The sequence below is a fragment of the Ovis canadensis genome, chromosome 10 (assembly GCF_042477335.2).
Source record: "Ovis canadensis isolate MfBH-ARS-UI-01 breed Bighorn chromosome 10, ARS-UI_OviCan_v2, whole genome shotgun sequence".
In the NCBI taxonomy this organism is placed as follows: domain Eukaryota; kingdom Metazoa; phylum Chordata; class Mammalia; order Artiodactyla; family Bovidae; genus Ovis; species Ovis canadensis.
In genome coordinates this window covers 46,233,823-46,261,527 of record NC_091254.1, presented here as the reverse complement: position 1 = coordinate 46,261,527, position 27,705 = coordinate 46,233,823, and the positions used below count along the sequence as shown (strand labels likewise).

The 27,705-nt window shown below is 43.2% G+C and overlaps 1 protein-coding gene across 3 annotated transcripts in view; it reads right to left on the bottom strand.

The window, feature by feature from the left end:
• Positions 1–8,589, bottom strand: part of FLT3 (fms related receptor tyrosine kinase 3) — a 67,684-nt gene extending 59,095 nt beyond the window's left edge. For 2 of the 3 annotated variants that reach the window (XM_069601666.1, XM_069601668.1), the window contains exon 1: positions 8,269–8,564. In XM_069601666.1, the coding sequence (XP_069457767.1) occupies positions 8,269–8,311 (43 nt within the window). In that variant the 5' untranslated portion in view covers positions 8,312–8,564. Of the gene's footprint in view, positions 1–8,268 lie in introns of all 3 variants that reach the window. The other variant, XM_069601667.1, reaches the window with a different exon arrangement.
• Between the last annotated feature and the right edge of the window lie 19,116 nt (positions 8,590–27,705).

Genomic DNA, 27,705 nt, shown 5'->3' with positions numbered 1-27,705 from the left:
AGACTGTAGCTCCCAGGGATCCTCTGTCCATGGGATTCTCCAGGCAAGAATACTGGAGTGGGTTGCCGTTTCCACCTCTGGGGGATCTTTCTGACCCCGGGATTGAACCTGTGTCTCCTGTGTTAGCAGGTGGGTTCTTTACCACTGTGCCACCTGGGAAGCGCTCTTTCCTGGCACAAAGCTCCTAAAATCCTTGGAATTTCCTGAGCAACAGGGGTCTCTGTTGTTACTCACAATGAGCCCCTTCTGGGCACTCCAGAGTTTATGCTAACAAGGTGACTTAGGGCGGGCTGCCTCTGCAGCCCCAGGAGTGGCGGTGGTGGCTGGGGGGGTTGTCCTAAGAGGTTGGAGGGGTGACCTGTGGGCAAATAGGGGAGTGTGCTGATTAAACTCTATAACAATTCTTGAACTGAGAGATCCGTGATGAATTTCTGTTGGTGAATTGGATGACATTCCGAGCCCTCCCCACACCCCTCGCCTTGCCCTCTGTAGCTCTTCCACCTGGCTATCCTGGAGTTATATCCTTTCATCATAAACCAGGAATCTAGCAAGCAGATTGTTTTTCTGAATTCTGTGAGCTGTTCCAGCAAAGTCATCAAACTTAAGGAGGGGGTCCTGGGAACCTCTGACTTACAGCCTGTGCTGGTGGCAAGCTGGACTTGACACTGACGTCTGACGGGGGTCAAGAGGGCTCTGAGCCTTTAACCTGTGGGATCTGACACTATCTCCGGGGAGAGAGTGTCAGAATCGAGTTAAACCGTAGGACATCCATTGGTGCCCAAGAACTGCTTGGTGTGGGGAACTCTCCCACCCCATATACATGGCAGCCAGCGGAGCCAGAAGTGGTCAGTGTGAGTCCAGGGAAGGAGACGCGTGTGCTCTTCCTTGCGCCTGGGATACTCTCATCGCTGTCATCCTCGCCAGTCTCTGCTCTTTCTCATGATCTTAATAAACGACAGCCCATTTGCTCAGGAGTTCCACATCCATACCTCCTATGTGTATGGCTATATATCTGGGTGGCCCCCAGGAACCTTACACTCAGACTGAACCCCCCCTTTCCTTCCGCCCCCTACCCCCTCCTCTGTTAGCGCCAGCACACCCACTGTCCCCAAAACCAGAAGTCACTTTCAACTCCTCCCTCTCCCCCACTTCCCGTCATCCAGGCGGCTGCCAAGCCGTGACATTTTGACCTCCGGATAATCCCCACATCTCTGTATGGCCCTGCCTCTCTACCACCACTGCCCCTACTCCAGTCCTTGTCGCGTCTGGCCTGGACGACTGCCAACTGCTTCCTTGCTGACCTCTCTGCCATGTCCTGTCTGCCTGACGTCCATCCTCGACACAGACCCCAAAACTGTCCTCTGGAATACATGTCAGTGCTCCGACATGCTCTCACTCCTCACCTTCAAACCCCCGAACAGCCTACAGCACTGGTCCTCACCCTTTCCTGAGTCGCAGACCACGCTGAAAGATCTGATGAAAGCAATTAACCCTCACAAACACACACACAATATACACATACATTCATACACATAACACACCAACACACACACACAACCACAATACACACACACGATATACACACACATACACACACACATATACACACAAACACAATATATACCCACATACACACAATACACAGAGATAGACACACATAATATATACACACACGATACACACACACAAACACAATACATACACACATACACACAATACACACAGAGACATACACACATATACACATAATATGCACAAACACACATACACACATATACACACATATAATACACACATATACACAATACACACAATACACACAGAGATATACACACATAATATATACACACACGATACACACACACAAACACACATATACACACATACAATACACAGAGATATACACACATAATATATACACACACGATATACACACACAAACACAATACATACACACATACATACAATACACACAGAGACATACACACACAATATACACATACAAACACACACATACACACATATACATACACAATACACACACAATACACACATATACACACATACACAATACACACACATAAACACACATACACACACCCTAAAGGACACAGTGGACCCCCTGAATTCCCTCCAGAGACTCTTGGGCCACAGGAGAACATCCAAGTCCTTTATCACATCCCTAAAACACTCCTTACACATCACACACAGCTGAGCCTCTGGAAGCTACCCATTGAACAGGCTTCATTTTCTGAGTTGACAGCTTCTTAGATGAGAATTCCCCGATCCTGGGGGCCTTTTACCTTGTGCCTCAGCAACTCAGGATGGACTTACAGAGTCCACCTGCTCCCTGATTCTGACCTCTCTACTGTTCTCTTCACTGTCCTATTTGCCTGGAAAGTCCTTATTCTCCCCTTCCCCATCAGGTCTTACCTTTCTTTTATTTATTTACTTGGCTGTGCTAGATCTTAGTTGGGGCATGTGAAGAGTTAGTTGTGGCATGTAGGATCTAGTTCCCCGACCCAGGATTAAACCTGGGGCCTCTGCATTGAGAGCACTAAATCTCAGCCACTGGACCACTAGGGAAACACCTAAGTCTTAACTTTCTAATCAAGACCTGACATCACCTCTTCTGGGAAGCCTTGCTCTATTTTCTCAGTCTGTGCTGGAGGCTCAACCTTGGTCCTTATTTCTAAAATTACACTGCAGTTTTCCTTTTACGTGCTTACCCGGTGCCACCAACACCCCCAACATTAGACTGTGAGCAGGAATCTGAACTATGTGGCACCTGGCTGGCCCACAGGGTGCTCCCAACGGTCTAAGAAGGCAAGGAGAGAAGCTATGTAACTAAATCCTGACGATTCCTTCCAACTTGAGGCATCTCTCTTTCTGCGAAGCACCTGTCTGACATGGAATGAAGCTGCACTCTACAGGTATTATCTGATGAAGCGGTAAGATATTGCTTATCTCCCTTTCACAAATGAGGAGCTTAAGTGCAGAGACACTCCTGGCCAGAATAAAGAACTCAGGTTTTCTGACTGTGTTGCTCACCCTAACATATTCAACTGCATCACCTCCGAGAACAGAATCCCTAACATTAGGAACATTGTAACTCGAATAGCAAAGCAGCAGAAGACTGAATTCAACGGGTATGTAACAATCAGAACACACTGGTTTCCGGCTTCTCTGGGAACTGGGTGGTCAAGAATCTGTAGGAGACATGGGTTCAATCCCTAATCTGGGAAGAACCCACGTGTGGAGGAGCAGCTAAGACCGTGCTCCACAACTACGGAGTCTGTGCCCTAGAGCCCAGGAGCCACAGCTACTGAGCCCACTGCCACGAGCACTGAAACACAAGTGCCTAGGGTCCGTGCCAAGGTGATGAGAAGCCCGCACACCCACAACTAGAGAGCAGCTGCAGCTAAAGAAAAAAAGCCCGAGCAGCAAGGAAGATCCAGCACAGCCAAAAAAAATAAATCAAAGTTTTAAAATCACAATGGTTTAAAGAAATAATGACAATATCCTGTTTTAAAGTAGCCTGCAAATAATTTTACGGCAGATTCTTGGCTACCAATGGATTTACAACGACAGCAGTGAAAAAATACTTTTACTGTTTAACCTAAAAAAATAATAATAGTTCCTCTTTTGGATCTTATGCAATTCCTCTAGCCACAAAAGAACAGTGTGTGTGTACTTTGTATTATTTTTAAATTTCCTCTACATGTATTGGGACCCATCGAACAGAATTGCGTGATTCCAACTAACGATGATCAGAGAGTTCTACAAAAGCTGTCATCACTTGAAGGCTTAAGGATGATCTAGCCATAGACGTGATTCAATCACGTATACGTAAATCTCACTGACCCCCAAACAACAGAAAAACCTTCAGCCATAGAAGTATGGCCACCTAAGATAAAGCTAAGACTTTTTTTGGAAATCAATATGTGAAAAATAATGAGATCACAAAATCATCTTGATGAAAACCAAAAGCTTTATTCAGTCTTGTGAGATTCACAAGACTTCGCTATTTCGGAGTGAATAGCAAAGGGTACAACATCATGGCAAGAACAAGCTAAGCAAATTAAAAATGAGGCCAAGCTAGTTTCCAGCCCCTCAGTTTCCCTCCCCCGAGTTCTTATTCCTCTCCTCTTCAAGGTCCTTTTCAAAATCAAAGAACAATGATAAAATACAATACTTTTGAGATTTGTTGTTTTTTTTTTTTAAACCAAATCAGAATCTTGACCCAAAGATTAAGGCAATATCTGGTGGCTATTTGGAGATTCAGAGAGATCACAATCTTGAACACTGACAAGGGCTCTTGTCACATCGCTTCCTGAGTTTCATTAGAGGATGAAAAAGATGTGGGGAATAAAAGGAATTGCAGAGAAAGTCATGAAGCTGAGCCATCCTGTGGGCTTCTCAATCGAGCAGGGACGCTCTCTGGGGAGGAAAATGCAGCCAACAAATTTGCTCAAAGAACCATTTGGAAAATTGCTTCTTCCTAGAATCTTAAAAAATAAATGGCCATATTTCATTCTGGAACAGTCCATTCTAAAAATTTCAAATGGAAGAGTCATTTCATTCCCACAACCATTAAATCCAGTAATATCCATGTTTAAGCAGTCTTAGGCAATGAAATGGAGAAGGCCATGGCACCCCACTCCAGTACTCTTGCCTGGAAAATCCCATGGACGGAGGAGCCTGGTAGGCTGCAGTCCATGGGGTCTCGAAGAGTCGGACATGACTGAGCGACTTCACTTTCACTTTTCACTTTCATGCATTGGAGAAGGAGATGGCAACCCACTCCAGTGTTCTTGCCTGGAGAATCCCAGGGATGGGGGAGCCTGGTGGGCTGGGGTCGCACACAGTCGGACCCGACTGAAGTGACTTAGCGGCAGCGGCAGCAGGCAACGAAAATCTTGGGATTCACGCTATTTTTCTTCTATAGATATCTATGGATCATGACAACTGTATTGGAAGGTTTAAATAACTGAAAGCAAACTTTGTGCTGAAATGTTTTCTTGGAGAAAGGCGATGACCATGCATTTTAAAAATAGAATTGAATCAACTATTTATATGTATGTTCCCCCGTCCCCATCTTTTACATCTTTGTACCCTCATGGTGCCTAGCACTGAAATAGGTGTTCAACAAAAGTTTGTCAAATAAACTGCTTTTTCTTCTTCATGCAGGCTCCCTCTTCATCTTCCCCCCACCCCCCAGAATATAAATGTCTTCCTTTCCCATACTTAAGATCTCAATACCTGACTGTTCTTCAGTTAAACAACAGGAAACTTCAACAAGAACGAAATCTTTACTGATAACTAAAGGGTTAATGAAAGTGCCTTTTTAATGATAAAAAGTGGAGCCAAGTAGTTAATCATGAAACCTAAGAGGATAATTTACTATAGATCCATTCAAAGTAACCAAGAAGAAATGAACAGCCAGTCTAAACTTGTAGGATGGCATGGATTAGAATGAGGCTTTTAGGATGAAAGGGAATCTTAACACCAGGTCATCAGGTATCCCCATCCAATCCAAACTTTACCGAGCATCCCTTCTGCCTACCTCCTTCTGAGTTGGTCGCCTTTAGGCTACCAGGTCACAGGCAAACAAAGTAAGATAAGCAGCAAGATCAAAGGATGTCAACTAAATGTGGAAGTCAAAGCTCTGAATATGAATTTTCCAACACTAATGGAACAGTTATCACAGCTACTGAGATCCTGAAATCTTCCTCCTAGCTATGATCAGTATAGAATGCAATTAGGGCCATGAAGAGTCTGTGTCCATTCTTTAAGCACTACTTAGAAAACCTCATCATTCTTCTTGAAAGGTAGAGCTTACAGTATAAGGGAAATGGGAATGGCATCTGATAATTCAATGTAGTTAGAGCTTTCTTAACATTTAAAGTCCTTGTTTTTTAGTCTCTTACTTTATTGCTTCATTCAAAGAAGTCTGTAATTGCAAGTCTTGGCAAAGATGTGCCAAGTAGCTCCATACGCTGCTAGTGGGAAGGTAAACTGGTGCAACCACTTCAGAAAACTGCTGGACAATATCTACCAAAACTGACATATGCCTTTCTCTGTAATCTAGGAATTTGACTTGAGGTTATCATCCAAAAAGAAATGAGTGTTTCTGTCCCCAAACATGTAGAAGAGTATTCACAGGACTGTTATACTCTTCACTACACAAAATTGGAGACACACAAAGTGTTCTTCAACAATAGAATGGATAGACTGCATAGTCTAGTCATACTAAGGAAATAGCACCTAGCAATTGAAAAAAAAAAAAAGCAAAAACAAAAAGCCACAGTTATTAAGAACAAAGTTGAATCTCATAATCACACTGCTGAGTCAAAGAAACTGGACATTAAAAAAAAACACATAATAATGGTTTGGTTTACATGCAGTTCAAAAAAACAGGAAAAACCACAGAATCAGAAGTCAGAATAGTAAATGTGACTAAACCAGTGTGATTCTAATAAAATTCAAACCACTTTTTTTCCTTTCTAAAAAAAGTCAGAATAGTGGCTACCTTGGGGGAGTGGGTGGGTGGTAAATCAGAGGTGGTGGAGTTCAATTGCTCTGTTATCTTTATGAAATAATGATTAAGCAGGTACCTGTGTATATAAAGGGCTTCCCTGGTGGTTCAGCTGGTCAAGAATCTGCCTGCAATGTGGGAGACCTGGGTTCCATGGAGAAAGGAAAGGCTACCCACTCCAGTATTCTGGCCTGGAGAATTCAGGCCAGAATACAGTCCATGGGGTCACAAAGAGTCGGACATGACTGAGTGACTTTCACTTCACTCACTGTGTATATAAAACCTAATGGAGTTGTACTATTAAGATGTGTGCATATTTGTTGTCTGTGAATTATGCCTCATTTAGAAAAATCTGGAGAGAGATGTAGGAATTTCTGAGATTGTCCTGAAATATAAAAGAATTCAATGCAGCTTGTATACAGTTGCATGTACTGATGTTTATACTTTCCCAAAGCCTTTGTATGTGACTGAAAAACCCATTACCACTTCATGTTACACATTAACAGAAAGCTTTTTGTAATAGACTCTGAAAAACTCTGTACTGTACATTAAAAATGTACATATTTACCAATTAACAGAGATGTTTAGGAAATGCAAGATGCTTTTCTACTCTTTTCCCCCTTATGTTTTATTTTTATTTTTTAACTCTATAATTCTGAATTATTTGAAACAAAAGCTACTGGAAATAATTCCTGCACGTCTATACTGCAAGTATTTTCTCTATGGTCCACGGAAGATGCAAGACAGACTGCTAGGGTTTGGGAGCTGGAGAAGACACAGCCAGACTCCCTCCGTGGACAGAGCAGGACAGGCTGGACAGGGGCAGTGAGTGATGGTCCCCCAAGGCTGCCCCAACTAGGTCCCCCAACTAGGACACGATCCGAGGCTTCCTGGCCCCCCAAACTCTGCCTCCTTCACCCTAAACACAAACCAACCCTCTCCTCTTTCCAAACAGATGAACTGGATGTAAAGAGGATTTTTTTTTTTCCCCCGGTAACAATTATGCTATCCAGATTATTTGGGAACAGTCAGCTGAGTCCTTGAAAAGCCTCTTGGGGTTTAACGCCAGGATAAAAATCGAGTACAAGAGGAGAGGTCAGCGGGTATTTTAAGATGTAAATCCCGTTTGCATAATATTTCCCAAAGTATCTACTCATTGATCCAGTCGACATTAGGCGGGGTGGGGGGTCGTTACCCGAGATGACTCGCTTTGGGGAGAACCCGGGCGCCTTTTCCCATCAGAGTTCACTCCCGACATCAAAACCTCAAAAGAAGAGTTGGAGACGCCACCCAGGAGTCTGCGGTACCGGGGTCGGCGCACACGAAGTCCCGGTCCCCCGGCGCCCAGCTCGGGGCCGCAGACTCGGGTGGCTGGCCCAGAACCCGGGCGCGCCGGGCGGGCGGGCGGACGGGCGGGGCGGCCCGGGCCCCGCAGGCACCGATTCCGCGAGGCCGCCCGCGGGGTCGGGGCGGCCGGTGGGGACCGCGGCCCCGAGCCCGAGCGGCGACGCGAGACCAGCGGGAGGAGAACGCGGGGTGGGCCGGGCCGGGGCCGCGGGTGACTTCAGGGCGAGTCGGGAGGGCGCGGAAGAGGGGAGGGGCGCGGGAGCGAGAGACGGAGCGGGGCGGGGAGGCGCGCGGCGGCGGGGACGGAGGAGGCGCGCGCCCGGTGCCCGCGTTGGGTGGGGGCCGGGGGCCGCGGGGGCTCGAGCGGGCGAGCGGGGCCTTACCGAGCAGCGGCAGCCGGCCGCCCAGGCGCGCCAACGCCGGCATGGCCTCCGGAGCCCGGGGTCCCCAGGCCGCACCGGCCCAGCCCTGCGATGCCGCCCTCCGCGGCGCGCCCCGCGCTGCAGGTGGCTCGCTTAAGGATGCGCGTCACCGACCGCAAATTCCCTCGGACTGGTGCAAAGTGGAAAGGGGGGGAGCATCCCTCTCCCCACCCGCAGGGGCTGTGCCGGGGCGCCGGTGCCTGGCGCAGCGCTGCGGCCGAGCCCACGTGCCCGCCGTGGTCCGCAGCCCGCGCTCCGCCGCGCCCGGGGCTCCCCGACTGTGAGGGGGAGACTGGGCGCGGTTCCGCCGGGGAGGTCGCAGGGGCTCGGCGGCCCCCGGCCGGGGAGGAGGCACGGCCAGAGCTGCCTGCTCCCCCCACCCCCCGCCCCGCCGGGAGTCCCGGAACCCTCTCGATGAGCGTGGGGACAGCTGAAGCCAGCCACCGTCCACCTCGCGCGCGAGCGGCTTTGAGGCCGCAGGGTGGGTGCTACAGCCGCGCGGCACGCGGACGCCCCAGGCTGGCGCGCGGGCGAGCCGAGGGTCGCGGTCCACGCTGGGTGGATCCTCACTGCGGACCCACGTTCTTTGTACCCCCACCCCCAGCGCGCCCCGCTCCATCTCCTAGGATGCCCAGGATGCAGTCCACAGCGGCAGCAAGAAAAACAGGCTCGGTTTCAATGTCAACTAAGGCAATCAGGGAAGCTAACACCAGCCATAGAAACAAAAGCAAAACACAGGTCATTTCGGGCTTTGATTTCTGCACTCGTAATTCTTGTTCTTCATTGCATAATATTTCTACTTGAAATTATTTCCTTTGCAATAAGTTGAAGATTGGAAAGCCCAGGATGTCCGCTCTGAGTCTTCCCTTAACCAGCCCTTGACCTTCACAAAGCCACTCATCCTCTGAGATTTCCCCACGCACCCACCCACCCCTTACTCACCAGTAATGGACCACGTCTCCAAGTTCTAGCAATTCCATGCTTTTCATTATTTCAATCATGCTCTAATCTAGCGTGATAATTGACATGTGCATTCTTGGCCATACAGTCCTTTTCCTTAGCTGTAGCCTAGAGTAGGAAAATTTTCTCTCCTAGAGCATGACAGAAACTTGAAACGTGGTGCAGCCACTGTGGAAAACAGCGTGACAGTTTCTCCAAAAATTAAAAATAGAATTACCATATGATCCAGCAATTGCAATGCTGGATGTGCACCCAAAAGAACGGAAAGCAGGGTGATGAAAAGATGGTCTGTACAACCATATTCTGGGAACATTTTTAACAAAACCCAAAAGATGGAAGCAACCCACACGTCCATCATAGATAAATGGATAAACAAAATCCAGTGAATGGATAAAAATGGTATATACATACAATTGGGACGTTTCTGGTGGCTCAGCGGCAAAGAATCACCTGCCAATGCAGGAGACACTAGTTTGATCCCTGGTCTGGGAAGAATCCCCTGGAGAAGAAAATGGCAACCCACTCCACTGTTCTTGCCTGGAGAATCCCATGGAACCTGGCATGCTACAGTTTATGAGGTGGTAAATAGTCAGACACGACTTAGTGACCGAACAACAACATAATACAGCTAGGATCTTATTCAGCTTTAAAAAGGAAAGATATTCTTTTTTTTTTTTTTTTTAGGAAAGACATTCTGACAAATGCTACAACATGGATGAACCTTGAGGGCATGTTAAGGGCAATAAGCCAGTGACAAAACACAGACACAGGTTCTATCCATATGAGTTCCCCAAAGTAGTCAAATTCTAGAGTCAGGAAGAATGGTTGGGTTGGGATGGGGCTGGGGAGATGCGGAATGGAGATGGAAATGGAGAGTTGTTGTGTGGTGGGGACAGAGTTTCAGTTTTGCAAGATGAAGAGAGTTCTGGAGATTGGTTGCACAATAGTGTGCATGTATTTAACACAATTGTACACATAAAAATGTTTAAGATAGTAGCTTTTATGTTATGTGCATTTTACCACAATTGAAAGTTTAAAAAAAATTTTAAAGCATCTACCTTCAGTCAGACAGAACTAGAGAAAGACATTAAGTTCAGTGAGACGAATAAAAGTGGTGAAGCGGGCTGGTGATGGGAAGAAGAGTGGGCTAGCAAGCCTTCCAATTGCCAAGATCCAAGGCATTACCTTTATTTCTAGCTTGATCACTGCTTTCAAGGAAACTGAGGGTCACAAGTTTGCAACAGATCGGCTTGGGTGGAGCACTGTTCAAGGACACAAAATCAAATCGATAGTGCTGCTTTGTCAAAGAATCTTAGGTACAAGGCAGAAAACTGTGAGAATGGAAGTGGGAGAAACATGAATGGCTTCTTTGCACTCCTGATTCTCCCTGGAAATTGTTGGAGAAAAATAATTCTAAAAGGAGCAAATTTTATAGACTGAAAATCTTGGAGTATGAGGTATAGTCTAACATTTTAAATTTTTTTAATTTTTAACTTATTTTTAAAAATTTATTTTACTGATGTGTAGTTGATTTGCAGTGTTGTTTTAATTTCTGCTGTACAGCAGAGTGGTTCAGGTATACATACATATGGTGGTGGTGGTTTAGTCACTAAATTGTGTCTGACTCTTGCGACCCCATGGACTGTAGCCTGCTGGACTCCTCTGTCCATGGGATTCTCCAGGCAAGAATACTAGAGTGGGTTGCCATTTCCTTCTCCAGGGGATCTTCCCAACCCAGGGATCAAACCCAGGTCTCCTGCATCGCAGGCACATTCTTTACCAAATGAGGTACGAGGGAAGCCCCTATACACACATATATATGTATACATTCTTTTTTTTATTCTTTTCCATTATGACTTATTGCAGGATGTAGAATATAGTTCCCTGGGCTATACAGTAGGATCTTGTTGTTTATCTCTTCTGTATATAGTGGTTTGCACCTGGTAATCCCAACCTCCCAATCCACCCCTCCCCCTTCCCCCTCCCCCTAGGCTAACGTGTAGAAGGTGAGGTGATGCCAGCTGATCATTTCCGGAAGTGTGCCCAGAGCTCTGTCTAGTATGATACCTAATTTATTTGTCACAGCGACGCTCAAGGAAGCTAGTCCAACATTATCTGGAGTCCTAGATTGCACAACTAGTCATGCACACCATTGTATAAAATTTTGGTTCCAGAGCCTGTGACCTGAAGCAACCAGGAGGAATGAGATGAAGGGAGAAACGGGAGGAGAGAAGAGTGAGCTTGTTTCTGCATTGAATGGAGGGTATTGCATTGGCCCTTTGTTGTTGTTTAGTTACGAAGTCATGTCTGACTCTTCTCGACCCCGTGGACTGCAGCCCACCAGGCTCCTCTGTCCATGGGGTCTCCCAGGCAAGAACGCTGGAGTGGATTACTGTTTCCTTCTCCAGGGGATCTTCCAGACCCAGGGATCAAACTCACGTCTTCTGCTTGGCAGGTGGATTCTTTACCACTGAGCCACCAGAGAAGCCCACACTGGCCCTACAAAGGATCTATTTTATCTGGATTATTACCACCGTAATGTATGGATGTGAGAGTTGGACTGTGAAGAAGGCTGAGCGCTGAAGAATTGATGCTTTTAAACTGTGGTGTTGGAGAAGACTTCTGAGAGTCCCTTGGACTGCAAGGAGATCCAACCAGTCCATTCTAAAGGAGAGCAGCCCTGGGTGTTCTTTGGAAGGAATGATGCTAAAACTGAAACTCCAGAACTTAGGCCACCTCACGCGAAGAGTTGACTCATTGGAAAAGACTCTGATGCTGGGAGGGATTGGGGGCAGGAGGAAAAGGGGACGACAGAGGATGAGATGGCTGGATGGTATCACTGACTCGATGGACATGAGTTTGAGTAAACTCTGGGAGTTGGTGATGGACAGGGAGGCCTGGTGTGCTGCGATTCTTGGGGTCAAAAAGAGTTGGACACAACTGAATGACTGAACGGAAAGGAACGGAACTGAATGCTTAGCTACACATACCTATACTGCATAGTAGTCCTTCATTTCACAAGTGTCTTTCCAGCTCTTAAATTACACAAATCTCTCTCCTTCCTCAAAAACTGTGACATATTTTCAATGACTGTAGGTGAAATGCCTTAATGGCACTTAAAAAATACAAAGTGCTGTGGTTTCCTGAAAATAAGGGACAAGCAGAAGGAAGGTTGGAATAGGATTCCTGTGAATTCAGTTGAAATATCGACTACATATAGTACAGTTTTACTCGTCTTTTATCAATAGAGAACACCAATTGGCAAAATCTGCCAACACCAAACATTAGCAAGAATTCGAATCAGTGGGTAACTCTTATCCACTGCTAGTGGGAGTCTAAATTGGTGTAAACACTTTGGACAATAATTAGCATCGACTGCTGATGTTGGGCATCTGCACATCTTACACTGAAGTTTCACCCCTGGGCATATGTACACCTTAGAGAAAATTTGTACACACGCACTGGGCAGTATGACAAGAATGTTCATAGCATTATCATTTCTAATGTCGAAAAGTTGGAGAAAATCCAAATGTCCACTAACGGAAAGATAAAGTGGACTCTATTCATCTAACGTACTAACCATGTACCAGTGAAAATGAATGAACTACAGTTACAAGCAGTGGCCCGGATGAATCTCAAAAGCATCATGTTGAGAGGGAGAGAAAGCAGGTCACAGAGTAATAAAGGCAAACCAAGCAATATTCTCTTTAGAAATATACTCATAAGGGGTATAAAGAAAGTAAAGGAATAACTGTCAGGATTGGACTTCCCTGGTGGTACAGTGAATAAGAATCTGCCTGCCAATGCAGGGAACACAAGTTCGATTCCTGGTCCAGGAAGATCCCACATGTTTCTGGACAACAAAGGGCCACAACTGATGAAGCTGGAGCTCCTAGAACCTGTACTCACCAACAAGGGAAACCACCGCAATGAGAAATCCTCCCATCTCAACAAAGAGTAGCCCTGCTCACCATAACTAAAGAAAAGTCCACTTACCAATGGAGACCCAGCACGGCCAAAAATAAAAAAAAGTCAAAATAATGCTTACCCCTAGAATAGGGTGAAAAGAGATTTCATTAGCTACTGGCAATACTCTATTGCTTTTTTACCTTTTGTGATGGATGCTGGATATTCATTTTCTTCTTTAAAATATAAGTTTTATTTATTGTAGCAGTGAATAATATATTTCATAGTAAAAGAAAACTCATCTAAGGTGGCAGTTTGACACGTTTCCACCTGTGAAAAAATTTTATCTAAACAAACAAAAATCATTTTAAGGGTTTAAAACCCCATTAAAATTCAACTACCACTTTATAGGAAACACATGGGACAATGGAACATGGTAAACAATGACAGAAGGATATAGTCAGAAAATTCTGGACCTTAGTAAACTTTATAAAACAAATAACCTGGTTTCATCAACAAAAAATCGTAAGGAAAAAGTTAAAGAGAGAGTTGGAGGCATGACCTACAGTTTAAAAGAAAACGAGCAGAATATCAAGCAACTGAAGTGTGCAATGTGAAGATTTTAGTTGGCTTCTGATTTAAGCAAAGTGAAAAATATGTAGAGGATAATCAAATAAATGTGACAATGATTTTATCTTTGATATTAAATAATCATTATTTAAAATTTTACTGCGTGCTAAACGATATTGTATGTATTTTTAAAATAGTTCCTATCTTTGTATAAGTGTCTATGAAATATTTATGGATAAAATGACATAAAATGGAGATATTGAGGGAAGAATAGAAAACGACAGCCAATGAATACAGGGTTTCTTTTTGGGATGATGAAAATGTTCTAAAATCAGATTATGGCAATGGTTGCGCAATGCTGTAAATATACTAAAACCACTGACTTATGCACTAAGTAGGCAAACTATAGGACATGTCAATTAGTTCTCAAAAAAGCTGCTTTAAAATGATATAAAGTCTGAGATTTTCTTCAGAGTAATTTGACATGGGGGATTTAAGTGGAGGAATCAAACTGACCACGCGAGACTAACATCAAGCCTGATAGTTCAGTAAACTCGTTATATTCCTTTTAGAACTTTTCTATAATAAAAAGATTTGGGGGAGTGGGGAAGACTTTGAAACCAGGGATCAGTGAAGTCATCCTGAATGTGCAGAAGATAACTATTCTTCCTTAGATGTCATCAGCTACTCTTTACTGTCATGTTACTGACCCACCTGAATGAGATGACCTAGAACATAACCCTTGGAACTCTTTCCGAGATGCAAACAGGGGAACTGCAAAACCCTGATGGCAGAATTTTGTGATAGCTGTTTAGGTCTAAGATGATCTAAATAATCATCTTACCGTTCTTGACAACAGATAATGTGTTCGCTTGTTAAGGCTGCTGTAACAAAGTACCACAAACTGAATGGCTTAAACAACAGATATTTATTGTCTCATGGTTCTGGAGGCAAGAGATTTGAGATGAAGATGGGGTGGGTTGCCTTCTGAGAGCTGTATAGGGGAATCTGTCCCATGCCTCGTGCTCCTAGCTTCTGAGGCTTTAGTGGCAATCTTTGGCACTTCTTGGCTTTTCCTGCACCACCTTGCTCTCTGTCTTCATCTTCCCATCTTCACTTCTTCCTGTGTGTGTCTGTCTCTGTGTTCAAATTTCCCCTTTTTATGAGGACACCAGCCATCCTGGATTAGAATCCATCCGAAAAACCTCATTGTAACTTGATTACCTCTGTAAAGAACTTACTTCCATATAAGGTCACATTCTGAGATATAGGGGGTTAGAACTCCAAAATATTTTGGGGTCAGGGGAGGGAGGATGCAATTTAATGCACAAGAAATCGGTCTTGAAATCAATTGCTGTTGTTCAGTCACTCAGTCATGTCCGACTCTGTGACCCCATTGACTGCAGCACACCAGGACTTCCTGTTCTTCACCATCTTCTGGAACTTGCTCAAACTCATGCCCGTTGAGTCAATGATGCCATCCAATCATCTCATCCTCCGTCATCCCCTTGTCCTCCTGCCCTCAATCTTTCCCAGCATCAGGGTCTTTCCAATGAGTCTTCTCTTCACATCAGGTAGCCAAAGTACTGGAGCTTCAGCTTCAGCATCAGTCCTTCCAATGAATATTCAGGGTTGATTTCCTTTAGAATTGATTGGTTTGGTCTCCTTTGAAATCAATGCCTAGAAATTAATGCATATGATTCCTTTACAGATTAGTTGTTAATTGCTAAGTTAAATAGATTTCAAATTGATATTTTGTTTTGCAAGGATATATAATCTGGATAACTTGGAAGTTAACACAAAAATGGGAGCAATTAAAAATTATGCTTGCATAAAAAACAGATCCTAGTGTAAAGTACAGGGAACTATACTCTATATCCTATAATAGACCGTAATGAAAAAGAATGTATACACAAGATGTATGTATATATAACATGTACATATATTAAATGTACATATATATATAACTGAATCACTTTATTGTACAGCAGAAATTAACACATTCTAAATCAACTATGTGTGCATGCATCCTCAGTTGCTTCAGACCTATCTGACTCTTTGCAACTCTATGACTGTAGCCCTCCAGGCTTCTCTGTCCATGGGATTCTCCAAGCAAGAATACTAGAGCAGTTTGCCATTTCCTTCTCCAGGGGATCTTCCTGACCTAGGGCTCAAACCTGCATTTCTTGTGGTTCCTGTATTTTGGGCGGATTCTTTTTACCACTGAGCCACAGGGGAAGCTCAAATAAACTGTACTTCAATTTTTAAAAATTATGCTTTCAAAGAGTTTAAGGTAAGAAGGATACAAAACTATATAGTATGACCTGTTTTAGGCTAAAATAAATATATAATGAAAATAAAAACAAAATTGAAGGAAAGGGGTGGAGTTTTAGCAAACCAAGAAAGTCTTAACACCCAACTGATTAACATACATCAGACAAATGGAATAGACAGGAGTGGGCCTATGGGAAGCAGATGATGAGAGAGGGAGCTTAGATCCATTTACATATCAGGGGAGACCAAAAGTGGCTCTATTGTCACAGCCAAGAGGAGAGGACTTGGAGGAGCCACATCCCTGCAGGGGCAAGGAAAATAAGGGGACTAACTGGTGGGGGAGGACAGGATAGCACCCTAGCCCTTCCCCCTAAGGAAGCAGAGAAAGAGGACCGTAGGAGGGGTGAAGACAGGGAGGCCTGGTCAGTGTGCCTGTAGGCTAAGTTGCTTCAGTCGTGTCCGGCTCTGTGACTCTGCAACCCCAGGGGCTGTAGCCCACCAGGCTCCGCTGTCCGTGGGATTCTCCAGGCAAGAATACTGGAGCGGGTTGCCATGCCCTCCTCCCAGCTGGTCAGTGTAGGCTGGCCCAAATCCTAGCAGTGGAACTTTTAGATATTAAAAAAGGACTTGTTTTTCTTTCTTTTTAAAAACTAATTAATTTAATTAGTTAATTTTGTTTGGGCTGTCCCACATGGCTTCCAGGGTTTGTCATGGTCTTAGTGACGGTTGGGAAAGAATTTCCAGATATGAGGCAGAAAGAGAGAACGGTTTATTAGAGTGGGAGACGCTGTTAGAACAGCGAGCCAGCTTGAGGTAGAGCTGACACCTTTTGCAGGCTAGTAGCCAATTTTTCCTGGAGAAGGAAACGGCAACCCACTGCAGTATTCTTGCCTGGAGAATCTCGTGGACAGAGGAGCCTGACAAGCTACAGTCTATGGGGTCACAAAGAGTCAGACACTACTGAGCGACTAACACACACACACACACACACACACACAGCCGATTTTTATAGCCTCAAGACAGAGAAAATTCCTATTGGAAGGGTGGCACTAGGTAATTGGTTAGGATGGTATATGTTGGGTGGTAGAGTGGGTATTTTACCTAATATGACATCAGGAGACTGGCTGGTTTAGATCAGGAGGCTCATGGCAACTGTTGCTATGGAGCTTGGTTAATTCTGGAAATTTTTGTCCTCTGACCTTGGTATAAGGCTCCAAACTTGTGACTTTGGTATAGGGCTCTACATGGTTCTTGGTTCCCCAACCAGGGACTGAAGCCTGGCTGTGGCAGTGAACGTGCTGAGTCCTAACTACTGGACCACCAGGGAATTCCCAAAAAGGACTTGCTTTTCTTGTCCACAGGGCTCAGGGATAACAGAGTTGACGGTTTTGCTGAGTCCTACACTCCCATTTAGACAGAAAAGCAGAAAGTTCTGATAAGAAGAAACTGAGAATCAAAAAGACAATTAACAAGTGCTGGTGAGGATGTAGAGAAATCAGGACTCTCCTACACTGCTGGTGGGTTGGAAAATGGTGCAGCTGCTTTGAGAAGCAGGCTGGCAGTTTCTTATAAGGTTAAACACAGAGTTAATGCTAATGATAAAGAACCCACCTCCCAACGCAGGAGACTTAAGAGACACAGGTTCGATTCCTGGGTCAGGAAGATCCCCTGGAGAAAGAAATGGCAACCCACTCCAGTATTCTTGCCTGAGGAATCCCATGGACAGTGAGGCCCAGTGAGCTATAGTCCATAGGGTCTTAAAGAGTTGGACATGACTGAAGCAACTTAGCATGGCAGTTCCATTCCTAGGTACACACCCAAGAGAAATGAAAATGTGTATCCTTACAAACACTTGTGCATGAATGTTCTTGGCAACAAGAACATAGTGAAAAAGCGGAAGCAACCCAGATGCCCATCACCTGATGAGTGGGAGAACAAAATTTTGGTATATCGATGCAATGAAATATTATTTGGCCAGATAAAAGGAAAGATAGATGCTACAACATGGTGAGCCTTAAAAATAGTAAGCCAAGTGAAAGAAAATAGTCACAAAAGACCACAAATGATGTGATTCCATTAACATGAGTTGTCCAGAATAGGCAAATCAGTGGAGACTGAAAGGAGATTAGTGGTTTCCTAGCACTGGTGCAGTGGGGGTGGGGGTGGGGTAGTCGTTCCAGATGAACAATGACTGCTAACGGCATCTGAGGTTTCTTTTTGCGGGTGATAACATTTCTCACCTTAGGTGATGGTGATGACTGCACAGCTCTGGGAATATACTATAACCACTGAATCGTCCATTTTAAGTGAGTGACTTGGAAGGTATGGGAATTTTATCTCAGGAAATACATTTTTTTTTTTAACAACAACAAAAAAAAAAAAAAGGAAGAAAGAAACTGAGAATTGCATGCAAGAGTCAGCAGCAGAAGTAACCTTGGGTTTAAAAAAGGAATCATTTGATTCGGGACCCAACCCAAGTAAGGAGACTTCCGCAGCCATCTCATAGATCCTCAGAGGAGGGGCTGAGCGAGAGCTGTCCTGGACTGATTTATATCTCAAGGAGAACAGTGACTAACACACTGCTCTACTGCCATTTGGACAGAGTTCTGTCCCTCTGTTCCACTCACTTTTTGCTTTGTTTTTATTTCTCTAGTAGTTTCTCGAGGTAAAATATTTGAAGCTATTAAAATGTGTTTGGTAACAAGTCTAGTAACAGTACAGCTCGTGGAGGTCAGATAGGTAATGCTGGAAGAAAGGAAACACTGTTTTGCGGAGGAATAAAGAGTGGCCCCTGCTCAGCGCCAAGAAGTTGATGGAGGAGAAGGGGGTGCTAATTAGTTCTGGGTTTCTCACTCTTCCTACACAAACCTGTCCACCTGGGGTCTTTGTGCTGCTCCCTGCCTACCTGGGGCTCTTCGGGATTTCTCTTTCTCCAGTCTTCTCAACTCCCAGGAGAAATCTGTTAGTTTCTATTCCTGCAGACTTCCCTTAGGTGGTAGCCAGTTAATCTACTAATGTCTTATTAACTACAGCCACTTTCTTTGAATTGTCTTACCTCTCAGATGAAACCTTCTTAACCCTCTTTGTCAGCTCGTCCTCCCCTAACTTCTTCCTCTCCTGATATGCTGGTGTTCCACTGTGTGTTAAATCCTTCTGTCTCCATTCTGCCCTCCTGGTCATCTCATCTATTTCCAGCACCGTCTTGACGCCAAACATTCAGGTTATCTGGAGTTAGGTAATATGCGAGACAGCGTAATAAAAAGCAGAGACAGTACTTTGCCAGCAAAGGTCCATCTAGTCAAAGCTTTGGTTTTTCCAGTGGTCATGTATGGATGTGAGAGTTGGACCATAAAGAAAGCTGAGCACCCAAGAATTGATGCTTTTGAACTATGGTGTTGGAAAAGACTCCTGAGAGTGCGTTGGATTGCAAGGAGATCCAACCAGTCAATCCTAAAGGAAATCAACTCTGATTATTCATTGGAGGGACTGATGCTGAAACTGAAACTCCAATACTTTGGCCACCTCATTGGAAAAGACCCTGATGCTGGGAAAGATTGAAGGCAGGAGGAGAAGGTGATGACAGAGGATGAGGTGGTTGGATGGCTCAATGGACATGAGCTTGAGCAAACTCTGGGAGTTGGTGAAGGTCAGGGAAGCCTGGTGTGCTGCAGTCCTTGGGGTCACAGAGTCGGACATGACTGAGCAACTGAACAACAACAATCTGTGGTTTATACCTGCCTCACCCATTTTCTTTTTTTTTTTTAATTTTCTTTCTTTCTTTCTTTATTTATTTATTTATTTATTTTTTATTTTTATTTTTTAAATTTTAAAATCTTTAATTCTTACATGCATTCCCAAACATGAACCCCCCTCCCACCTCCCTCCCCATAACAACGATCTGGGTCATCCCCATGCACCAGCCCCAAGCATGCTGCATCCTGCGTCAGACATAGACTGGCGATTCAATTCACATGATAGTATACATGTTAGAATGTCATTCTCCCAAATCATCCCACCCTCTCCCTCTCCCTCTGAGTCCAAAAGTCCGTTATAGACATCTGTGTCTCTTTCCCTGTCTTGCATACAGGGTCGTCATTGCCATCTTCCTAAATTCCATATATATGTGTTAGTATACTGTATTGGTGTTTTTCTTTCTGGCTTACTTCACTCTGTATAATCGGCTCCAGTTTCATCCATCTCATCAGAACTGATTCAAATGAATTCTTTTTAACGGCTGAGTAATACTCCATTGTGTATATGTACCACAGCTTTCTTATCCATTCATCTGCTGATGGACATCTAGGTTGTTTCCATGTCCTGGCTATTATAAACAGTGCTGCGATGAACATTGGGGTACATGTGTCTCTTTCAATTCTGGTTTCCTCGGTGTGTATGCCCAGAAGTGGGATTGCTGGGTCATAAGGTAGTTCTATTTGCAATTTTTTAAGGAATCTCCACACTGTTCTCCATAGTGGCTGTACTAGTTTGCATTCCCACCAACAGTGTAGGAGGGTTCCCTTTTCTCCACACCCTCTCCAGCATTTATTGCTTGCAGATTTTTGGGTTGCAGCCATTCTGACTGGTGTGAAGTGGTACCTCATTGTGGTTTTGATTTGCATTTCTCTAATAATGAGTGATGTTGAGCATCTTTTCATGTGTTTGTTAGCCATCCGTATGTCTTCTTTGGAGAAATGTCTATTTAGTTCTTTGGCCCATTTTTTGATTGGGTCGTTTATTTTTCTGGAGTTGAGCTGCATAAGTTGCTTGTATATTTTTGAGATTAGTTGTTTGTCAGTTGCTTCATTTGCTATTATTTTCTCCCATTCAGAAGGCTGTCTTTTCACCTTGCTTATATTTTCCTTTGTTGTGCAGAAGCTTTTAATTTTAATTAGATTCCATTTGTTTATTTTTGCTTTTATTTCCAGCATTCTGGGAGGTGGATCATAGAGGATCCTGCTGTGATTTATGTCTGAGAGTGTTTTGCCTATGTTCTCCTCTAGGAGTTTTATAGTTTCTGATCTTACATTTAGATCTTTAATCCATTTTGAGTTTATTTTTGTGTGCGGTGTTAGAAAGTGATCTAGTTTCATTCTTTTACAAGTGGTTGACCAGTTTTCCCAGCACCACTTGTTAAAGAGATTGTCTTTACTCCATTGTATATTCTTGCCTCCTTTGTCAAAGATAAGGTGTCCATATGTGTGTGGATTTATCTCTGGGCTTTCTATTTTGTTCCATTGATCTATATGTCTGTCTTTGTGCCAGTACCATACTGTCTTGATGACTGTGGCTTTGTAGTAGAGCCTGAAGTCAGGCAAGTTGATTCCTCCAGTTCCATTCTTCTTTCTCAAGATTGCTTTGGCTATTCGAGGTTTTTTGTATTTCCATACAAATCTTGAAATTATTTGTTCTAGTTCTGTGAAAAATGTGGCTGGTAGCTTGATAGGGATTGCATTGAATTTGTAAATTGCTTTGGGTAGTATACTCATTTTCACTATATTGATTCTTCCAATCCATGAACATGGTATATTTCTCCATCTATTAGTGTCCTCTTTGATTTCTTTCATCAGTGTTTTATAGTTTTCTATATATAGGTCTTTAGTTTCTTTAGGTAGATATATTCCTAAGTATTTTATTCTTTTCGTTGCAATGGTGAATGGAATTGTTTCCTTAATTTCTTTTTCTACTTTCTCATTATTCGTGTATAGGAATGCAAGGGATTTCTGTGTGTTGATTTTATATCCTGCAACTTTACTATAGTCATTGATTAGCTCTAGTAATTTTCTGGTGGAGTCTTTAGGGTTTTCCATGTAGAGGATCATGTCATCTGCAAACAGTGAGAGTTTTACTTCTTCTTTTCCAATTTGGATTCCTTTTATTTCTTTTTCTGCTCTGATTGCTGTGGCCAAAACTTCCAGAACTATGTTGAATAGTAGCGGTGAAAGTGGACACCCTTGTCTTGTTCCTGACTTTAGGGGAAATGCTTTCAATTTTTCACCATTGAGGATAATGTTTGCTGTGGGTTTGTCATAGATAGCTTTTATTATGTTGAGATATGTTCCTTCTATTCCTGCTTTCTGGAGAGTTTTTATCATAAATGGATGTTGAATTTTGTCAAAGGCCTTCTCTGCATCTATTGAGATAATCATATGGTTTTTATTTTTCAATTTGTTAATGTGGTGAATTACATTGATTGATTTGCGGATATTGAAGAATCCTTGCATCCCTGGGATAAAGCCCACTTGGTCATGGTGTATGATCTTTTTAATGTGTTGTTGGATTCTGATTGCTAGAATTTTGTTGAGGATTTTTGCATCTATGTTCATCAGAGATATTGGCCTGTAGTTTTCTTTTTTTGTGACATCTTTGTCAGGTTTTGGTATTAGGGTGATGGTGGCCTCATAGAATGAGTTTGGAAGTTTACCTTCCTCTGCAATTTTCTGGAAGAGTTTGAGTAGGATAGGTGTTAGCTCTTCTCGAAATTTTTGGTAGAATTCAGCTGTGAAGCCATCTGGACCTGGGCTTTTGTTTGCTGGAAGATTTCTGATTACAGTATCAATTTCCGTGCTTGTGATGGGTCTGTTAAGATTTTCGATTTCTTCCTGGTTCAGTTTTGGAAAATTGTACTTTTCTAAGAATTTGTCCATTTCTTCCACGTTGTCCATTTTATTGGCATACAACTGCTGATAGTAGTCTCTTATGATCCTTTGTATTTCTGTGTTGTCTGTTGTGATCTCTCCATTTTCATTTCTAATTTTATTGATTTGATTTTTCTCTCTTTGCTTCTTGATGAGTCTGGCTAATGGTTTACCCATTTTCAAAATAACCAAAAGGTGCTACTCCTGAGACGTGCTGCCAGAGTCATCTGTGACTCTCATAGTAACTTCTCTTAAATCTTCACATTCAGTTCGTCATCATATCTATTGATAGATTAGGAGCTGGGTCCTAAATATGTTTTCACTATGTTCCCTCCCTCCATTCTACCCTGAGTTGCCGATCGTTTTCACAACTGTCTTACCCAGATTGTTATAGTCACCCCACTACCATCATCCCTGTCTGCTTCCTACTAGGATCACAATGGCCTCTCTAAAACTTTGTTTCCATAAAGCCTCGGATGATGATACCGCATTTTGTGTTACAATGTCTTACTACTTGGTAGCCTTCATGGAGATGGTGGATTCAGACAGAAGTCATCAGGGGATGCTAAGGCAGAAGGTAGGTATTTGATGAGGAATAGAAGAATGTTACAGACAGAATGCTGTTGCTGCTGCTAAGGCGCTTCAGTTGTGTCCAACTCTGTGCGTCCCCACAGATGGCAGCCCACCAGGCTCCCCCGTCCCTGGGATTCTCCAGGTAAGAACACTGGAGTGGGTTGCCATTTCCTTCTCCAATGCATGAAAGTGAAAAGTGAAAGTGAAGTCGCTCAGTCGTATCCGACTCTTCGCAACCCCATGGACTGCAGCCTGCCAGGCTCCTCCATCCATGGGATTTTCCAGGCAAGAGTACTGGAGTGGGGTGCCATCGCCTTCTCCGACAGACAGAATACCTCCCTACAAAATACCAATTAATTACAGAGTGGTGACTCTATATCAGAGAAAACTAGCAGATGCCAACTTGACCAGGTGATCAAGGTTAATATCACCTACAGCAATGGATCAACATGGAATGAATGTCTTTTGATGCCTGCACTGAGAAGAACACAGTCATTTCTGTGGTGCTGCTTTCAAGAGTGAATCATATAGACACATATAGAGACTAGTCCCTAAACACCCTGTTTTGTATTCCCCCAAAGCAGACATCTTCCTATATAAACAAGGATACAAAACCTCCAAGTCAGGAAACCAGCATTACTACAAACACTGCCGAGCTTTCACAGATATCTTTCAGATTTTATCTACCACAACGTGTCTTTTCCTTTCTGGTCCAGGGTCCTATTCAGGAATACATGTTACATTTCACTGTTACAGTTCTTTAGGCTCTTTAGTTGTTTAAACAATTCCTTGGTGTGCTTTGGGGGAAATACAAACCAGGGTGTTCAGGGACTAGTCTCTCTGGGTCTATAAAGAGAGCATGAATACAACAGAATAAATGCAAAAAAAAAAAAATTAACTGGAGAATCTTGGTGAAGAAAATATAGGAATTTTTTACTGTTCAGAAAAATTTTCTGTAAATTGGGCATTATTTCAAAATAAACATTTTTTTTTAAAAGGAAATTTCTTGCATTCTCTACGTGCTTTTTCTTTCCTCTGACCTACAACATGGATGGACAGGACACTAATTGCATTTTGGTGGTGCAGATAAAGACGGCATTGGGACATCACTGGTGGGTAAGTGGATAAGAATCTACCTGCCAATGCAGGGGACGCAGGTTTGATCCCTGTTCCAGGAAAATTCCACATGCCACAGGGCGGCTAAACCGGAGCACCACAACTACGGCAGTTCTCTGGAGCCCACGAGCCACAACTACCAATGCCTCCATACCCTAGAGCCTCTGCTCTGCAACAAGAGAAGCGACCACAGTGAGAAGTCCACGCACTGCAATGAGGCAGCAGCCCCTGCTCACCCCAACTAGAGAAAAGCCTGCACGGCAACAAAGGCTGCCCCACAGTCAAAGTAAATAAATCTTTTTTTTTTTTAATGGGATCCTAGGGATGTGGAGCCACATATGGAAGGTATTTAGGATTCAGAAGGAAACCCAGAAAACCTGGGTGACATATGTAACTCTACAATGCTGACGAGAGAAATGAACTTTGATGTATTTAATCCACTGTATCTGGGAGTCTCTTGGTAACAACAGCCTTGCCTGTACCCTATTCTCATTCCCACTACTCTTCCATATAACCCAGAGTAACACTCATAGTAAACTAGACCATTATGTTCTACCTGGTGTCCACAACCAATACTTGATGCTGTTTCTGTCCAGAGTGAGCCGTCTCCCCTTCTCACCATTTCCCTGGTCACTTCCAGTCTGCCAAACCCTTTCTCTCCATCTAGCTTTGCCCTGGACTGCCCACTCTATCACCCTGCCTCACCCCAGCTGTGAGTTCTATAAGTATGTGTGTGCATGCTCAGCCTTATCCTAATCTTTGCTACTTTATAGACCGTAGCCCGCCAGGTTCCTCTGTCCATGGGATTCTCCAGGCAAGAATACTGGAGTGGGTTGCCATGTCCTCCTCCAGGGAATCTTCCCAACCCAGGGATCAAACCCACATCTTTCCTATCTCCTGCATTGGCGGGCAGGTTCTTTACCACTAGCACCACCTGGGAAGTCCCTCTATAAGTATTAGGATTTTAAGTAATCTGGAGGTGATTTAAAGTGCACAGGAGGGGGATGCATGTAGGTTACATGCAAATACCAAGCCATTTTATGTAAGAAACTTGAGCATCCTTGAAATTTGGTGTCCTCGAGGGTCTTGAAACCAATCCCCAAGGATGTGGCGGGATGATGGTGTAGTGGAGCCTGGGCTACCACATTCTTCTAGTTCTTCGTTGCTACTTCCACACTATTACCTCCATTTTTCCCTCTTTTAAAAAGAACATTCTTTTTCTAGCAAAAGTATATATGTTTAATACCAAAAAAATTGGAATGGGCACACTCATACACAAATACCTGTAAGTATCAACTAGTAACTACTAACAATTTGATATTTGTCCATCCACATTTTTCTCTGTGCGTGTATGTTGCTGTTGTTTGGTCACTAAACTGTGTCTGACTCTTTTGTGACTTCTGTGGACTGTAGTCGCCAGGCTCCTCTTGCCTGCATTTCCCAGGCAAGAATCCTGGAGTGGGTTGCCATTTCCATCTCCAGCATGTATGTATACATAGACTTTAAAAATTAATAGTTTTAGAAAATAGGATCATCTTACGATACTCTTTCATAGCTTGTTTTTTTTTTTAATCAAATGCTATCCATGTTGATTTATTTCTACAAAATTATTTTTAATCGAAATTCCATCACATGGATGAATCATAGTTCTTGTAGTCAATGTTTTGGGACATTTTACAGCTATTTTTATTTTAACTAATATTTAGTTATGTTTGCAAATTTTGGGACTTAATTTTTTGAGGCTTTTGAGCTCAACTTACAAATCTTATTTATAAATATAGTTTGTTTTAAAATTTAGAACAGTTTTTACTTTTTATTGGTTAATTATCTTATAAATTAAAATTATAATTTATTATTAAATATCTCTAAATATTTAACAGTTTTATCAAATTCTCTTAGATATTTCAAACCATGTCACACATTTAGTGAATTTATTTCTTTTTAACATCTCAAATGCCTAATAAAATCCAATCAAACTTCCTCAGCATTTAAGGAGTATTTACATGAAAAATAAGTCAAAACTTGTAGATTTTAACAATCAGATTCCCTTAAATACTTAAACTGTGATTATAAATTTAATTAGTTAAATATTTCTAAGTATGTCACTTAAAGACATAAATCTATCAGATTCTCTAAAACATATCAAATATCTCAAATCATGAACAAAACATAGAAACTATAACAATGATTACAAAACTTATGACAGTACCTATTCAAAAATATGAATACTCTAATTTGCCATCGTGTTTTTTTTACCCATCTAAAAGCTTATCTGTATACTTTCCCAGAGTTGCAAGTTTATTTATCAGACTAAGAGAAGCTCAGGCTAGCTGTCATAGGTACTTAGGATCACAGATTACTGGCTTGGTGTCAGGAGATGTGAACTTGGGGTACCTTCCAGAATAATTCACCCAGGCCAGTCTTTATTTGGCTGATCACTTCTTCAAATCATGTTTTTGGTTTGGGGGTTTTAAATTAAAATCTAGTACATTATGTATTTCACTGCTGCCCTTTTCTAACTGTAACTTCTTACACAACTTTTCATTTCCTAAATCCAGCTGTACCTTTATCTAGTGACTCTCTTCATTCCTTTTCTTTTCTTTTATCTTTTGGCTGTGCCTCACGTCCTGCCTCTGCATTTTAGTTCCCCAACCAGAGATCAGATCCATGCTTCCTGAACTGGAAGAATCCTAACCACTGGACCGTCAGGGAAGTCCCCTCTTCATTTCTTTGCACCTCTCCATCCAACTGCAATCATGGTGATGTAACCCCATCCAACCATCTACCTTCAAAGAACATTGACACCATCGCTGCCAACAACTTTGAAACTGACCTGTACTTTTTCACGGTCGTACCTTGACAGCCCTCTACCTTTGAAGTCTTACATTTCATTACATCAGTCTAATAGCAGCTTCTAATCCTTTCCTGGTCTGCACCTTAATTCATATCTGATTAGATTTGTGTGATTTGGGGTTAGTCTGGAAAGTGAGCTTCAGCTGACTTTTAAAGGAAGGAGAGAGGGTGGCCCAGTGGTAAAGAATCCACCTGACAAGGCAGGAAATGCAAGTTTGATCCTAGAGTCAGGAAGGGTCCCCTGGAGGAAGAAATGGCTACCCACTCCAGTATTCTTGCCTGGGAAATCCCATGGACAGAGGAGCCTGGCGGGCTTCAGTCTATAGGGTCACAAAGAGTCAAACACACTCTCTCTCTCTCTCTCTCTCTCTCTCACACACACACACACACACACACACACACACACAGATTAGCCAGGAGGGAACTCCCTGGCAGTCCAGTGATTAGGACTCAGTGCTTTCACTGCTTGCGCCGGGTTCATCCCTGGTCAAGGAACTAAGATCCCAAAAGC